We start from the raw sequence: 16,244 nt of genomic DNA, 5'->3' as shown, positions 1-16,244 counted from the left end.
GGACTGTTTGTTATTTATGAGAGAGGAGAGTGTGGTGCAAAATACGAGAGGCACTTCGAATATTTTTTAATCATTGGGGAGGGAGTTATGTTTTTTGATTTGGTTTAGGGGAGGGACAGTCAACTTTAAATTGTATTTTTCATATTTGTTTAAATACCATCAGAGCCTCAAAACTCACAATAGGTTTTAAAGGCGTGTTTTCTTTAAATAACAATACAATCAAACCATTTGTACCTTATGATTTTTGTTATATTTTGCACCTTAATGCAAGCTACTGTAGTTATATTTTGCAACTTACTGTTAGATATGTTTGTTTTATTTTGCATTTAACTGTTTGCTATTTTTATTGTATTTTTCTCTTTACAGTTAGCTATTTTATTGTCATATTTTTCACCATTCTGTTATTTATTTTTGTTATATTTTGCCCCTTACTTACAGCTGTTTTTGTTATATGTAGCACCTTGCTGTTATCTATGTTTTGTATTTTGCACCCTACTGATAGCATTTTTTTTTGTTATATTTTACATCTTACAATATGCTATTTTTTTATATATTTTCCAACCTCATGTTTAGTTATTTTTGTTAAATTTTGCACCTCACTGTTAGCTTTTCTATTATATTTTGCACCTTACAGTTGGAGCACAGTCCGTCTAATTCTTGTGAAGGAAGAATACACTCCAGCTATTTCCTACTCAGATAATCAAGTACAGTCCCCAGTCGTCCTGTCCTCAGGGGCGTGTCTAGTGAGTGCCCTGGGGTGGTACGCGCCACCCCTGAAATCTGATCCACCCTAGGTGCTATCCCATTATAATTGGCCATCTGCCCAATAAGTTTGAACTGTTTGATGAGTAAAATTAATTTCGTTTGTAGGTGCAATAGAGAACCCAAGTAATCCCAAAAGTAGTCCTAAAACCCGGAAATCTGTGAGCATTTCAGCACCTCAGCTTCCCTCATCTCTAAGTCAATGGGTTTTTGTTTAGAGGTTTTAAAATAAGGTCTGGAGTCAAGCTCAGGAGACTTTCACATTTTATTCTACGGCATACAATATGTCAGTAAAAACCCCACTCGCAAACATTCATGCTTTTTTGTGTCATAAAAAAATTGGTTGTTAACAAGTGGCTAAATGTGTAGTGGTTATAACACAACTATAGTGTATTTTCTTTACAGCCTAGCAAAAGTTTTTTACTTCTTCCGATTACATTTAGGTTTCAAAAATCCTGAATGTGGTGTTCATTTGTGGAGATTATATTGCTGAACAAAAAGTGTAAGGATAAAAAATGTTTGTTTACCATAGAACTTACTTTCTGCAACGATCCAAAATCCAATGGAAAAATCATGTTGGATTTTTGACGAAGGGACCAATGTTAACTTCTGGGTTGGCCTACAGAAAAATGTAATTCCTGGGGCACTCTAGTCAGTCTTTAACTAAACTATAAAAGGGAATATAAGACAATGCAATGTAAGTAATTAAAGTAGTTATGACTAGTGGAGACAAAAATGGTAAATCAAAGCTATGCCGACACACTTCATGCCATGCTTGCATTGGTCAAGGCGGGTTTCCATTACAGATTTGCGCAAAATTTAAGGAATATTTTCGAAATGTTGATATAAAACAATTGCGAATGACAATGTTTCCATTGAGTGAGTTTATGCACTTCTCCTCTCATGATAACATTCCAAGAAGCATGACAATGGATGTTCAAAACTTTAGCAGGTTTATTTCTATTGCAGCCACTGCACTGTGTTGTGTAAGTGATAATGGAAAGGCAAGCCCCTTACACATGGGAGCGGCCACGTTTGAGGGATTTGCGGGAGGTGATAATCCACGATTTCACAGAGGAATTGTAGATTCAAAACTTCCAGATGATCCGCTCAACTTTTGAAGATTTATTCGATGCAATAACTCGTCTTGTAGCGCCTGCTGCATCAAGCCTGAGGGAGCCAGTTCCTCCTGACAAGCCATAGCATCATGTGACCTATAAAGGTGAAAAAAGTTTGCATTGCAGTTTTGCCAAATGTGGCTTTTTCAAATCACCTGAAATACCACCCCATGCAAGTGCAAAAACTCTTTTGTGATAATAGGAATTTTTTATAAATTGTTCTATTTTCCATTAGGTATTTTTGCAATTTCAGTTTATGCAGTTTGAGGTTTAATGGAAACCTGAATACCGTGCCCCTCTTGGGCCACCCCAGTCAAAAAGTCTGAACACGCCACTGCGTGTCCTCAGTCCCTTGTGTGGTTTCTTCTAGTCTCCTTCTGTTCCTCATTGCAAAGATTTGAGGCCCCTCTGACCCCGTCCTCCACCTCCCTTTCACAAAGACCCAAGCAGAGATGACAGGAGGAAACAATGAGACACTTTGAAGATTCAGTCAGGGCCTCTCTCTCTCAGAGTAAGTTATTTCCAGCTGCTTATCCTAAATCAGATTATGCTAAAAATCCCGCTAATGGTTAAACTGTGGAGAGGATTTAAGTCAATCTGATCTGAGATCAGCAGCAGGGCCCAAAGCGTCACCAGAGACCAGTGAGCGAGGAGGAGGAGGAGGAGCAGCGACAAAAAATTCCAACGCATATCCCGCCCCCTTTACCTCCTCTTAGCCAATCACCTTCCCTCTCTCCAAGCAGCCTTTACTCTGATTGCTCCAGAGCTGGCCGACCTCAGCCAATCAGCGTCCTCCTTCACTGCTTACATCACTAACTAGCCAGTTCCCTCCAGCAGCAGAGAGCTTCATTTTCTGATCTGCTTTTGTGCTAAAATGGAGGCTGGCCTCTCGCCCTGAGTGGATCGCCTTCCTGGTTGAGGTTTAGATGTTGACATGCAATAAATCTGGAGACAGGATGGTTGTGGATGCACCTAATTCCAATGGGCCTTTTCAGCCGGTGGCTCTTATGCACTTCAGAGGTACGTAAGGACAAATTATTCTTCCTGTATTGTCCTAGGGAATGAAGGAGAGACACTGTGTTGCTGTGCTCCTGTTCCCCTCCACTGGTTACTGCTTGGTTAGTCAGCATTCAGACGTTTGAGGTGAAATAATTGTCTCTGCGGGGTAGAAAGCGGCAGCTCTGTTGTATTTTCAAAGGGAGCCGGTGAATTGTTATTTGTGAGGCTCGTGTGCATTGATGTGAGACTCGGGAGCTACAGAAAAATCTGGTTTTACTAGCTAGCTGCTCTCTCTGCCCATCCCCCCGCCAAGCTAGTGATGTCAAAGGAAGTGAGGTCATAGCCTAGGGAAGGGTCTTCTCCTTAGTTTTTCATGTGTTTGATTGCAATTGTTTGCAATTATAAATGTAGCGTTTTTGAGGAAGAGCTAAAGAAGGAGTCAGATGTCTTTCCTTTTCGCCTCCTCCTTAGCTGCCCTCCTCAGCCCAGCATTTTTGTCACACTCCAGTTCATCAGGGCACAAATTGGTCATAGTGTGTAGGCTGGAGACAGCTCTGCAGCAAGCAGCCCCCAACTCCATCTCCCCACCCTTTTCCCTTGTGAGCGACATCATGCTATAAGGCACCTCTTTTTCTCTCCAGACAAGATGCAAGAAATCCGTCTCTCAGTTTCTGTCAACATGGGTCCTTTCCAGCGTTTCAGTCACTTTTTGTGTAAATAATACAACTAAGTTTAAATTTACTGCATGTTTTTGTGTTACTTTGCAGTTTTGAAAGGGGTTAACAGCATACATATGTTTTTTTTTGTGTGTGCAAATGTCTGTTATTTATCATTTATGGGTAAACTGGAGGCAGAAAATGTAAAGGTTTTTAATAATGGATCACATGTTCTGGTCAACAATTCTTGTTTTGTTATTACTGACACAAAAAAAAACACTCTTATGTGATGAAATAAGGGACACTTAAGGTGTAAGAAAAGCCAAGTATTGTCAGATATTTACATTATCTGTTTTTCATACATATAGGGAACTCTCTCACAGCCAATATCCGAATAACTAAATCCACAATAATTATTTGAATGCCTGTGCTCTGCAAATACAAGATCCTGAAGGTTAAACATGTTATTTACCTCATACAGTGTTAAAAACACAAAAATTACATTATTCTTTCCTAAAGTTAGCAGACTAGCCAGGAATGGCCCATGTCTCTGTCAACAAGCTGTCAGTATGACCCAGCTACACCGGCCATGTTTTAGGACTGCAACATCGGCCTCTTATTAATGTGTATACAATGTACTCAGTCATGTTTGAAAGGCCCAGCCTGTTACCACTGTACTCGGGTGCAGCCCAGCGTTAGATGAAGCCTCGGGCAATTATTGATTACACTCTATTGAGCCATAGAGGCCACTGCCTTGAATGACAACTCAGTGTTGGGGGAACAATCAGACTCTCTCTGCCTCTTTCCTCTCTTTGTGCGACTCTATCATTCTGACCCTGTTCAGACCAAATGCCTCGAATCCAGATCTTTTTTTAGAGGCAAGTGAAACAGATTGCAGTTTATACCAGGCGTGTAAATGTGTCTCAATTTATTGTGAACACTTACAAGCGGTTTTCACTTCTCTTCTCACATTTGATTTTTGTATGTGGGGAACTGAAACTACTACTAAACCAAAAAGTGTTCATTTGTGCATGCACATGGATGTCACAAGATCACCCCAGGATGCAGATTTAAAAACCAGCATCCATGTGATTCTCAGCTTCACAAGGGGGAGAAAAAACAATCAGGTGGCCCTTTAGTGTTCCCACTACACAACCCAGCTTGACACATTAATCCTTGGCCACCTCTGAATCAGACTCCCAACATTTCCTCAGTATGTTTTGGATGCAGTCATGCGCGCATTTAGACCCATGTCCATGTTATCAGGAATATTGTGAGACTAATGCCCATTTTTACACAGAGATTGCACTATAGAGTGGCTACAAAGTCCCTTTTTTATGCCTCCTTTGCATTTTTGGCCAACAATGGCGGGATCATGCCACTCCAGTGTGTAATTTTAGATAGAATACCGACATCATGGACTCAAAAGAGGCACAACAGGCGTGACGTTGAACACAACATTGTCGACTTCTAGTGTGACATACCACACATGCATTGGTAGCACTTTCTAAACAGCAACAATTGCATTAACATGGCAATAACAGTCATTTAACATCATATATGGCAGCTGATCTCGTCCCCTGATCTCATTGTTGTCACAATTTGCGGACATTTCCGACTGCTGTGCTTCCTCTTTGAGTTAGCCGCTAACTGCCACTAGCTGCTTTTTAAATTGTACACATAACACCTTGTCAAAACATTACACCTGTCCTGCCCATAGTCCCGTCCTGCCAAATGTCCTGTTGATACAGATGCTGTTTCGGCCCCCCAATCTGTGATCATACATTATATAGAGAACAGCGAGGCGGCCTAATGGTGTGATATTCCAGCCTTGAACAGACAGTGTAAAAGAGGCTGGTTTGACTGTGTTTGGGATATTTCTCGCAGCTTTACACAGGACAAAAATAATCAGGTGGCCCTTCAGCGTTGTGGGGATTGCATTTGCGTTCCCACTACACTACCCGTTTTGACACAAAAATCCTTGTCCACACCTGAGTCAGACCTCCAACATTTCCACAGTATGTTTTGGGTGCATTCATGCCTGTATTTAGAACCATGTTTATGTTATCAGAAAAAAATGAGTCACCAGAGATACATTTTTGCAACAAGTTTGAGCACAGCCTGTGTATCTCTTCTGCTCCCTGTCTGTTTCCTTAGAGGTGTAAGACATCATTTTAATAACAAGAGCTGCAAAGCGCTTTTTTAGTTGCAAGGAAGCCTCTGAATTGCTGCTATGAATGTGTCTCAAGTGTGGCAATAATGCAGACCTTTTGACCATATCTGAACAACACATGGGTGATGATTCATGAAATGTACTTAATATCCTGGATGCATTCTCTGGGGTTGCAGCCAAAATGACTTTAATGAATGAATATGGACAGCCTTGTTGTTCATATCCCTTCAAAACTGCAGCACACTGTTCCTGCACATTTCTATAAATAGTCATCAGTCAATGTTTACATTGATCATAACATACTGTCGATAAAGCAGATTGCCAGACCAGTCCTAACTCCAGACTCGACTGGCAGCTGTTCATTTGACCCATTTACAGAGAAAAAGTAGAGACTGTGTTTCCAATGTGACTCCAGTTATTTATTATCTTTGTTTTGAACAAGGAGGCATTAAGATAAATCTTTCTCTGTTCTCCACGAGACACGACACTCGTGTGTGTGTGTGTGTGCGCACTCGTTCTCCTCCTAAGGCCTCTGTTGGGTACATTAATAGACGTCACATTGTGGTTAACATCAATTTTGGGATCACAACACTGGGCCTTTATCTGTTACACAACAACCCGCTGGATATTTCAGGAGTGTACAGAAACTTTATAACACAGGCAGACAGACTTATGTAACAGGAGCAACAGAAGTCTGACACGGTCAGGGGTGCAAGGCATGGCAACACATTCCTGTGCAGCTTCATGTCCCAGTGCGACCAGCGCAAGTGACAAAATATGTTGCAACACAAACCTTATGCCAGGCAGAGAGAAGGTTCACTAACAGTGTTTAACGTTGGGAATAAACACTGATAAATACATTAACTTCTTTCTTTTGCCGTTTCAGTTATCTCTGTCAGACTTCTGGGCTGAAATTGGTGCTGCTCAGTCGACCTAAAGCCCTGTTACCAAGCAGTCTGATTCAGCTTGTTTTAAATTTTAATGGTCATTTTTGTGTTTCCATTGTCAAAAGTTGTAGATGGTACTAATAGAGCCATTTGATTCTATGACATTTTTTAGCCACCCCTTTGTTAAGGTACCTAGGTGCATATTCACCGAATGCTTTCGGTATAGTATCCTTAAAACCATACTTAAGCTATACAGACATGTATTTTAACCTCTGATTTGTTTGGCTTTTTCACCACAGACAGTAGTGTGAATAGGTTGTTATCTAGGTTTGATTTGAATCATCCGTCAAAAGACCCCTCAGTCGTCTGAGACTGCCTAAAGTTGAGCAGTCTGGGGGTCTGTATGTTTGTTTGTTGGAGTCGGGATGCTGTGCAGTGTAGTTAGGGGACATTTTGGTCTCCAGATTTTGCTGTGGAGTGAGCAGTCTTGACTGTCACAATACTCTTTGGTACACAGGGATGCAGACATGCAGGCAGCAGCGAGTAGGAGAGATCTTATTCTTAGAAGTGATGAATTTACAGCTGCATTATCTGGCTGACACCTGGATAAACGCACTAATTTTAGCCCGTTTAAGATGCAATGTCACGCCACCACAAAATACCGCCCATCTTCACCCAAGCAGCGCCTAAATAATGTTCCAAATAATTCTGCACTGAGTTTGAAAGAGAGACGGACGAAGTAAGAGATATAAAAAAGAAATTACCACTGTAACATTTTCACTGGCCTCCATGCTACTTTCTGCCATTTACTGACCTGTTGTCGGCGTGTCTGTGATGTCAAACGTGACTGACAATCCAGCTGGAATTTATATATACTTTAAGTGCTCGGGGATCCAATCATCATTAAAGAGTACTGCATGCAAGCGAGACAAAAAAAAAGCAAAAACAAATGGAAATCATCATTGACACTTAAGGTGTGTTGATTAATTCACAACATCAGCTCATGCATTTTGTAACTTGCAAGAAAACAATCCTCCTTAAAAGTTGCTGGTAGCTACCATTGGTCAGTTCGAACAGCAAAATAAATTGTATTTTTCTCAGTCTACATGTGCTAACTTTTAAATAGTAAAGACCAGGAGGGAGCAAAACATCATTTCATTTTATAGTTAACTCATGTATGTAAACTCGCCACCGTAAGAACAGTGGTTACTGTCCTCCGTAGTCCAAGCTCGAGTTATCAAGTCGAGTCTCGTAACCAATCAACGGACTGTAGTGTTTCTCCACCTTTCAGTATTGGGTCAGTGTCCTGTGGCTTCATTCTGAAACATGCTATTTCTGCTTTTGAGACAATATGATTAATGCATTGGATGAACCTTTCTCATGTGTTTTTGATTAGGCATACTGGCATTGTTTTTCCTGTTGTGACAGCAACGGCGCTCTTGGCCGTCAAATCTTTATGGAAATGGCCGTTAATAGCAGCTCACACACTTACCCTCTCTGCTCTGGAATTCCCAACCTCTCACTGTCATCAAGATGAATTGGCCGACTTGAAACTGACACTGCAGAAGTGTGTGTGCGTGCGTGTGCGCGTGTGTCCGAGCCAAGTCTCCATTATGTCTGAATAGGATATCTCTCCTCTTACCTAGAATCTGCCTATTTGCAAGAATGTCAGGCAGTTGTGTGTGTCTGTGTGTCTGTGTGTCTGTGTGTCTTTGTGTCTTTGTGTCTGTGTGTCTGTGTGTCTGTGTGTCTTTGTCTGTCCTTCTCTGGCCTTTGCCACTCTTCATGTACATTCATGAATTTGAGGCATGAGCGAAAAGGTTTATCTGCGTATTATTTCCCTTTAAATCTCTGTGTGACATTTTCCAGCAGTGCTTTCCTCCTTATTACACACCTGCATGAATGAATCGGTGGAATAATTTCATGCGCGTTTGTTTATTTGCTCATTACTTTCAGTCTAATTAAAACTAGACGAATGGCAGCAGCACAACACAAAGCGACCAGTTTAATTTATCTCAGAATAGTGTGATTGTAGGCACATTTCTGCCTTCATACAGGATGTTTGCAGTGCTCTGTTTGACTTCATCTATTTATTATTTACCCTATTTCCTTATTTGAACCCTGTGCAAAATTCATAAATCATAATTTGTTTCACAACCTGATTTCCGTATCTCAGTAACTGGAGGAGTTCTGCCTACAGGTTACAGTACACCCGTGGAAGAGGAATGAGATTTCCTTTGACGTATACGCCATGTACATATCTGATCTCTGTGCACCCACAGCGCCAACATCCTCATTCTTGTGCAGACAGCCTTCGAGCCTCAGTGCCAGCCGATTATTAAAGCCACACCCTTTACTGATTCATAATTATAGGATATAAAAAGTGATGCTTTTGGAGATTATAGAAATATGCTCGCTGAATTATCTCATACGGTTTTATTGCATTTAGAACATAAAATTGAATTTCAGAGAATACCTGTTTATAAGAGCTCATTCTGGTTGTAGAAACACATTAAAATCGTAATGTAAAGCTGCTGGAGATGTTTCTGTACTATAACTCCTCATCTTCTTTCAAGGGTTTGTACAAGGTGCTTTAGGTGCTTGAAGTATTTAAAGTTAGCACTCAGAAATTTATTTGATGATGATAATAATTCTGTAATACCTTGAAACAGCAATATTTTCTAAGATGGTTATTGTACTTCGAAAATCTAATACCATCTAATACCAATACCATTACTTTGTTTGATGCCATATGTCACACGAGCTGCGTTGCTCTGCACTCTGTATATTTTCCTTTGACAACTCCATGTTTTACTGAATAAAAACAACCGGTTATTAAAACCAGTTACTAATAGTTTGTTATAGGCCCCAGTACTGTGTTTGTTTCCTTGATGAATCTGCACCACTCTCTTGCAACAGAAGGTTAGCCTTAAAAATAAAAATCAGTGCTTCAAAAAGTACTTAAAAGTCCCTGAATTTGACGTCTGTCTACACTGGCCCTGTCCATCAGGTACGGGACAGAGATAACCAACAGAGAAACTAATGAAAGCATGGATATCTATCTATCTAAACTAATCACGTTTAAGTCTGTTTTGTTGGTGCATTATAAATCACCAGGAACATCTCGACCTGACAAACCTCGTATCTGCATCACGTGCAGCTGCTTCTGTCAGTTAATTGAACACACACCTGAGTTTGTGTTGGTATTACGGACTTGCGTATTTTATTGGAGCTGCGGCCGGGCCTAAAACTGTATCACATTTCAGTCAGGGAAGAAACGTGAGATAGCAAAACATGTTCGTTATTTTATTGAACTATCTAATCTACAAAGGGAAGTCGAGGTTATAATGAAATGTATTCTCAACTATGAATCTAAGTGCCTTATTTGCATCTCCCGATTAGGGATGTGCACGTTTTGTCAAGTAGCTGACTAAACAGTGCTTCCCCCGCTAGTTGGCACCAGTTATACAGTCAAACGTTTTTTAAAATTGTTTTTATTTTATGCGACTGCGCTCACCCATTGAAAATGTTGTGCTGTAATAATCAGGCACGCTCGCTAAAGATTTATTTTCCTAAAACAGTTGTCAGTAAATGTTATTTGCTGGTGAGTTGTTGATGTTTTGTAGGATAATGTCTAATAATGCACGGTGCAAAGGGCCTCCAGTGTTCCCACAAATACTAAGTATTAAAAGGCAATAAATTCATTCATCTAATGAGGCCCTAATTTGCTTTAAAATGTCTGAAATTATTCTGTCAAATGTCTTTAAAATGACATAGCTATTACTGATTACTCTTAGATTTCACTGCAACGTTAGAAAAAACTCAAAGGCTTGCAGTTATGTATTTTTTCATACCTTTCAGGAGTTTCCCCGGGGTGTCAGGTATCTTACTGTGTCAGTGTACTGGTTCACAAATTTGCATTTCCAGGGATGACAAAAACATGGTACATCTTACTCTCCCTTTGGTTTGCTATTACTTGTTGCCTTCGTTAGTTGGCTTAATTTAGGCAAGAGGAGTGGGACCGGTTAGGGTTAGAGTAGGAATGTTGGGCGCTAATTTTGGTGGGAAAGAGGTATTCATTACCAACAGGTTTTGGGATATGCATAAATATCACAACGCTGACCTTCCAATACCAGAAGGAAACTGTGAAAAAATCCTGTTTTGACATAAAGAAACAAAATGACGATTTCAGCGGTTCTACTTTTCCATATTTAGATATGATAAACCACATGTTAATTGGAGTATGCAAAGCTGCATGCCAACAGGAGTGATAGTAGAAACTTTCATTTTCATTTGTCATGTAAAGAGCTTAATAGGAATATTGTCTTTTTTAGAATAAGAGCAAAAAAATGAGTATCTTGTGCATGTAAACAAACTGGTGTGTGTCATCTCGTGAGCCTTAGAGGTGTTGGTTAATTTTGGACAGAGCAAAGATATTTCCAGTCTTTATGTGAAGCTAAGCTGTTATGAGCTCTGTTTTTAGAGGACAGAGGAGCAAGTGTTGTGGCTTATCTAACTCACATCAAGAGAAACAATAAGTGTAATTTCCAAAATGCTTAACTGCCCCTAACTCAAACCAAATCACCTATGTGTCTCTTAGATGTCCAGATCCTGATATCACTTAAATAAATCGTGCTAAAACAGCAAAGACCTGGGTAGCTGAGGAATATGTGTAGATTTTCCTCCAAAAATAAAAAGCAATCACCATAAGAGATGAAGAGAAACCAACAACATCAAAGTTGTGTCACATAACTACATAATTGTGGCGTCACTGTGTGTTATTACTGCACCGCTTGAGCAGGTAATTTAGAGCAACAGAAATGGATGTTTCCTCTTTGTCTTGTCATGTGTGAAGTGTTGGCTCCGGCAGAGATTGTTTGTTTACGAGCTTGTGCTCTCGAGCGCTCGGGTGGAAATTTAGTGAAAAGAGGAAGTCCTCAAACCACCGTGGACAAATAAAATGACAGACTTAAATAGCCAGGGTTCCTTTTACAAAAATATCCTTTTTCTTTCTTTTTTATTCTCAGCGTGAGTGTCAAATGGCAAGACTGTGACCGTTCACCTAGTTCTCAAATCCTTCATCCGCCACTCTGCCTCCGTCCTGTTCTCTCTCCTCCACTCTGCTGTGGTTATCCTCCCCCTGGGCTCTAACCATCTCAGCCTTTCTCTCAGTGCACTTTAGTCCTCATGAGTCATTTGCCAATCTTCATCACTCTCTTGCTGCCTCATATTTCTTTACTCTATCGCATTGCTGTTTTAACTGTCATCCTTGACAGTTAAACCGCCCCCTCCGTTCTCTTCTGACCCCTCTCTCTTTGAACGTTGTCCTATATTCTCAGCCGCCTTATTGTGAGGCATCGTTAACGCCTTTGACTCTTTTTCAGTCGTCCCTGGACTCTTATTTCTTCTTTTCTTCCCTTCATCCACCTCACTTTTCCCGCTCTTTGTCTCCCCAGATGTGGCCCCCGCAGAGCAGGAGAAGCTCTTCATTCAGAAGCTACGGCAGTGCTGCGTTCTTTTTGACTTCCTGTCCGACCCGCTGAGTGACCTGAAATGGAAGGAAGTGAAGCGGGCGGCGCTGAGCGAAATGGTGGAGTACATCACCCACAACAGGAATGTCATCACAGAGCCCATCTACCCGGAGGTGGTGCACATGGTCAGTGAAACCGTGGCGGGGTGTGTGTCCGGTAAAAGCTAGGATGAGGGTGAAATGAGAATAGTGGCGGGCTGTAGCTGCGGGACGGAGCTGGAAGGCTCAGTGTGATTTGGTTTTGATGGGGCGTAAGGCAGAAGAGCTGGCTTTCTGAAGGTGTCTACCCAGTCACCCTTTCCAAAAAATTATTTCTTCAGTTAGTATAACTTCTATTGCAAGGATAAAGTAAGTCAGGGTTAGGGGTTAGGGTCATGGAATTAGAAAAAAATTATTGAAAGTTTTGGAAAAGTCATGAAATTTTTGTGATGCAATTATTACAGTAATCTTGACTGGAAAATCTTCCACTTACGGGAACATACAGCAAATTTATTTTCAAATTTTCCATCACTGAAGACCTAATGTAGCTCTAATATGTGTCAATCATGTATCTTTGTTTTTTCCATTCACTCCACACGCTCCGTCTCTCCTTTCATGTCTGCCAGCTCACTGAAATTTGGTGGGAGTACAGTTTGTATCTGATCTGCCTGAAAAATGCTGGGCAAGTGGGGCAAGAAAAAATAAAAAATCTTATTATGGGTCTGTGAAAACTCATGGCAGACCTCATTTTGAAGTTTAACAATGAAAATGTGTGTGAACCGCGTCTGTACAAATGAAAATTTTTACCAAAGAACTGGACTTCTTATCATGAGTCATCAGCAGGTCGAGATTAAAGTAGTCCAATACTTTGGATTCAGTGTTGTCGCAATACTGGAGTTTCTAACTTTGATACATTACCTTGAAAAAAAAATTTCATATTCAGTGCCATTTTTCAAAACCACAGGGAAAATTCACATTGAGGACATAAAATATAAAATATTTATTAAAAGATAAACATAAAATGTCTATAACATGACAATGAAAACTTTTCTTTCTTGGTTAGTTGCAGAGAACAGCATTTTTACATCAATGAAAATAGTATTCTACAGTCGTGCACATTGTCACACATTCAAAATGCAATAAAGCGCAAATGAAAAAACTAAACTGTGCCGCAAATCAGACGAGCAAAGACAAGGCGACACTGAGACATTTGTACAAATACATATATGTAACTACATTCAGCAAACTACACGTAGTTTTGCTCTGCAAACTACACATAGACTACAAATAGATCTAACAGAATGTAAATATTTCTCTGACTTCCTGTATGTTCTTTGAAAACTGCTGGAAACTGTCCAACTTGACTGCATTTTTTTGTCCTGACCCCACTGCTGGCGCCTGATCTCGTTGCCTTTGAGGCGAGGCGCAGTTCGTCTTAAGCGAGTCTGTTCCCATCAGCCTCAGCTGCACTTTTTTTCGTGCTCATTCTGCCATGCTAACACACTAATGTAAGTCGTGAACATGGTATCGTGTCCTAAACATCACACGTAAGCAGAGTCATTGAGAGCACGTAGAAGATGTTAACCTTCAGCTCCGAGGCTGTGCCAGTGTGCGCACTCACATAACTTTTATTCAACAATGTAAGCATTTCAACGCCCAGCATCCACGCCACAATTTCTTCGGAAATTGACTTCCCTAGTGTACGTTTGTCTTTCACGGGGAAGCCTCTCCACTGGTACGGGGGCCGTGATGATGATGATGTTTCATTTTCAGCAGAAGCAGTCGGGATTAGTTTGATACTGGTGTAAAATTTACCTCGCCTTTGGTTTCAACTTAACTCCATCAGCAGAGAATCTGAGCAAAATGATCGCGATGATAGATGTTCTGCTTACTGTCTCATCACAGCCTTGATAGCGTGCAGAGGTACAAAAATAAAGCTATAAACACAGCGAGGGAAGAGTGTCTTACCAGACAACAAACTATTATCTTTTCATCATCAAAGCCAGCGGCTGCAGAATTGCTATAATCACTGTTATGCCATTTCCATTTACCATTTCTATTGTAGCGTTAGTGCACAGTCATCTTCACCGCCTGTTCTGGGGTCCAGATAATCTATCCACCTTGTAGCCTGTCTCTTCAAACAAGGCTCCCAGTGTTTTAGTAGGCCACCTGCACTGTCCCATGATCTGCCTGGCAGGGAACAGCAGCCCACAGGGGAGTCAGTTGACACTGCGAGAGACCAGAAACACAAAACACTTGAATTATTGTGGGGCAAACCCTCGGAGGCCAGTCGCAAGGACAAAGTTTAACGTCAACCTAAAAAGAAAAATAATTTTAGATTACCTAAGCTAGGGGATTTAATAGACATTTACAAACACAGCTCAAACTTAGTAAAATGCATTACAGACTCTAAAATCAGTTACGCTTTATTTTAAGATTTTCCTCACTGATTTTTTTGTCTTTGAGCAGTGAGAAATCAGGAACTGACATCATTTGGAAAATAAATCATGTAACGTTGTAATAACACATGTTCCTAATCAGTTTTCACAATTGGCCAGGAGCTGAATAAATGAGCCGTACTCCTCATATGATACCAGCATCTATAACCGACCTTTAAGCAGACTTTATATGCCAGACTGTGTGGAGACTTGTCCCAAACGAGGCTGTGCTGCAGGCCTCGTGAACAGACGTGCTGCTGTTACTTTGACAGCACTGAATACTTAAAAAAGTTTACGAAAAAGACTTAGTTTTATTTGTCAGAAAGCCACAAAGGTTTTTAAGCATCTGTCAGCACAGTTCGGTGATATGATGTGTTGAAAATGATGCCGTGTGTGTATTGATGTGGTTTCTCTGTTGGTTTTACCGTATGTCATTACGGGAAACTTTTATTCAAGAGTGGGAAACTTCTGACAGGAAATCCAGGTCTAGCTGTGTGTTTTTTGAACTTTGTAAAAAAAAAAAATCTTTCGTAACCTAATCTGGGTAGAGCTATTGGCATCTGTGTGGTCGCAACATGAACCTGAGGTCATCAAAACAACAAAGGGAAGTTCTCTTTAATAGGGCACTGTACAGTGGAATAAACATTGACGGTATCATTTTCACCTCCCTTCCTTTAGTTTGCGGTGAATATGTTCAGAACGTTGCCTCCATCGTCCAACCCCACTGGAGCGGAGTTTGATCCAGAGGAGGACGAGCCAACACTTGAAGCTGCGTGGCCACACCTCCAGGTTGACATTAAAATCATTGTGAAACAGTTAGAGGTTTTATTAACGGCTGTTCTCAGTATGGAGGAGCCCGTCAGCATGGCTGATGTGTGCAGATCTGAAGTTTACAAAACAGCATGTCTGTAGCAGATTTTGAATTGTGTGTTTGGTGTTGGAGTCTCAACATTGTGCAGCTCAGTGCTAAATTATGCACACTTTGCCCCCATTTTGCTTGAATTCCTTCTCAGCATTTATCCCTTTTTTTTTTCTTGTTTCTCTTGCAGCTCGTCTATGAATTTTTCCTTAGGTTTTTAGAATCGCCCGACTTTCAACCTAACATAGCAAAGAAATACATCGACCAGAAATTTGTTATGCAGGTAAGAGAAGAATATTTTTGCCTAATTCTCAGACCGTATGCAGAAAAGCTACAATTGACCCTTTGCTAAGCTCCGCCTCTTTGATGATGTCTGTCAAGATGTCTAAGCTAACATGGATCCAACAGTCAAACCGGGAAATGTCCTCAGATTTTGGAAAAAAACAGACAGTAGGTTCCACAATATGCATTAAAGGACATATTCAGGATGTGGAAAAAAAAGTTAAAGATTGAAGCTAAAGCCTCCAGATTACAGTGTCAGAGAGACACCACATTGAATAGTGTCCGTGGCAGAAGACAATAAAATTAAAGAGAAATTTTGCCAATTTTCAACCAGCTATGTGTCATCGCATCAGCACCCGCACCTCCCCTGGCGGATGGACGGGGAGCTCTGGGGGGGAAGCCAAACAGTGTTCATCTGCACACACTGCAATGACACACAGCTGATTTAAATTTGGCAAAGCATCCATCTTTCCCTCCGCTGTTCCTGTAGAGCAGGGAAGGTCTTTCTTCACCGATAAAATCTTTCAAAAGTAAAGCCAGCATGTGTATTCATTTAGTGTA

General features: G+C 40.8%; 1 protein-coding gene across 4 annotated transcripts in view; it reads left to right on the top strand.

Annotated features, from left to right (window-relative positions):
* LOC121954136 (serine/threonine-protein phosphatase 2A 56 kDa regulatory subunit gamma isoform) overlaps positions 1–16,244 on the top strand; it is a 38,188-nt gene that overhangs the window by 7,776 nt on the left and 14,168 nt on the right. For 3 of the 4 annotated variants that reach the window (XM_042501473.1, XM_042501471.1, XM_042501474.1), the window contains exons 1-4: positions 2,718–2,900; positions 12,052–12,251; positions 15,221–15,331; positions 15,592–15,684. In XM_042501473.1, the coding sequence (XP_042357407.1) occupies positions 2,807–2,900; positions 12,052–12,251; positions 15,221–15,331; positions 15,592–15,684 (498 nt within the window). In that variant the 5' untranslated portion in view covers positions 2,718–2,806. Of the gene's footprint in view, positions 1–2,717; positions 2,901–12,051; positions 12,252–15,220; positions 15,332–15,591; positions 15,685–16,244 lie in introns of those variants that run through there. The other variant, XM_042501475.1, reaches the window with a different exon arrangement.

Source organism: Plectropomus leopardus, chromosome 14 (assembly GCF_008729295.1).
Source record: "Plectropomus leopardus isolate mb chromosome 14, YSFRI_Pleo_2.0, whole genome shotgun sequence".
Taxonomy (NCBI): domain Eukaryota; kingdom Metazoa; phylum Chordata; class Actinopteri; order Perciformes; family Serranidae; genus Plectropomus; species Plectropomus leopardus.
This window is presented reverse-complemented; position numbering and strand designations above follow the sequence as displayed.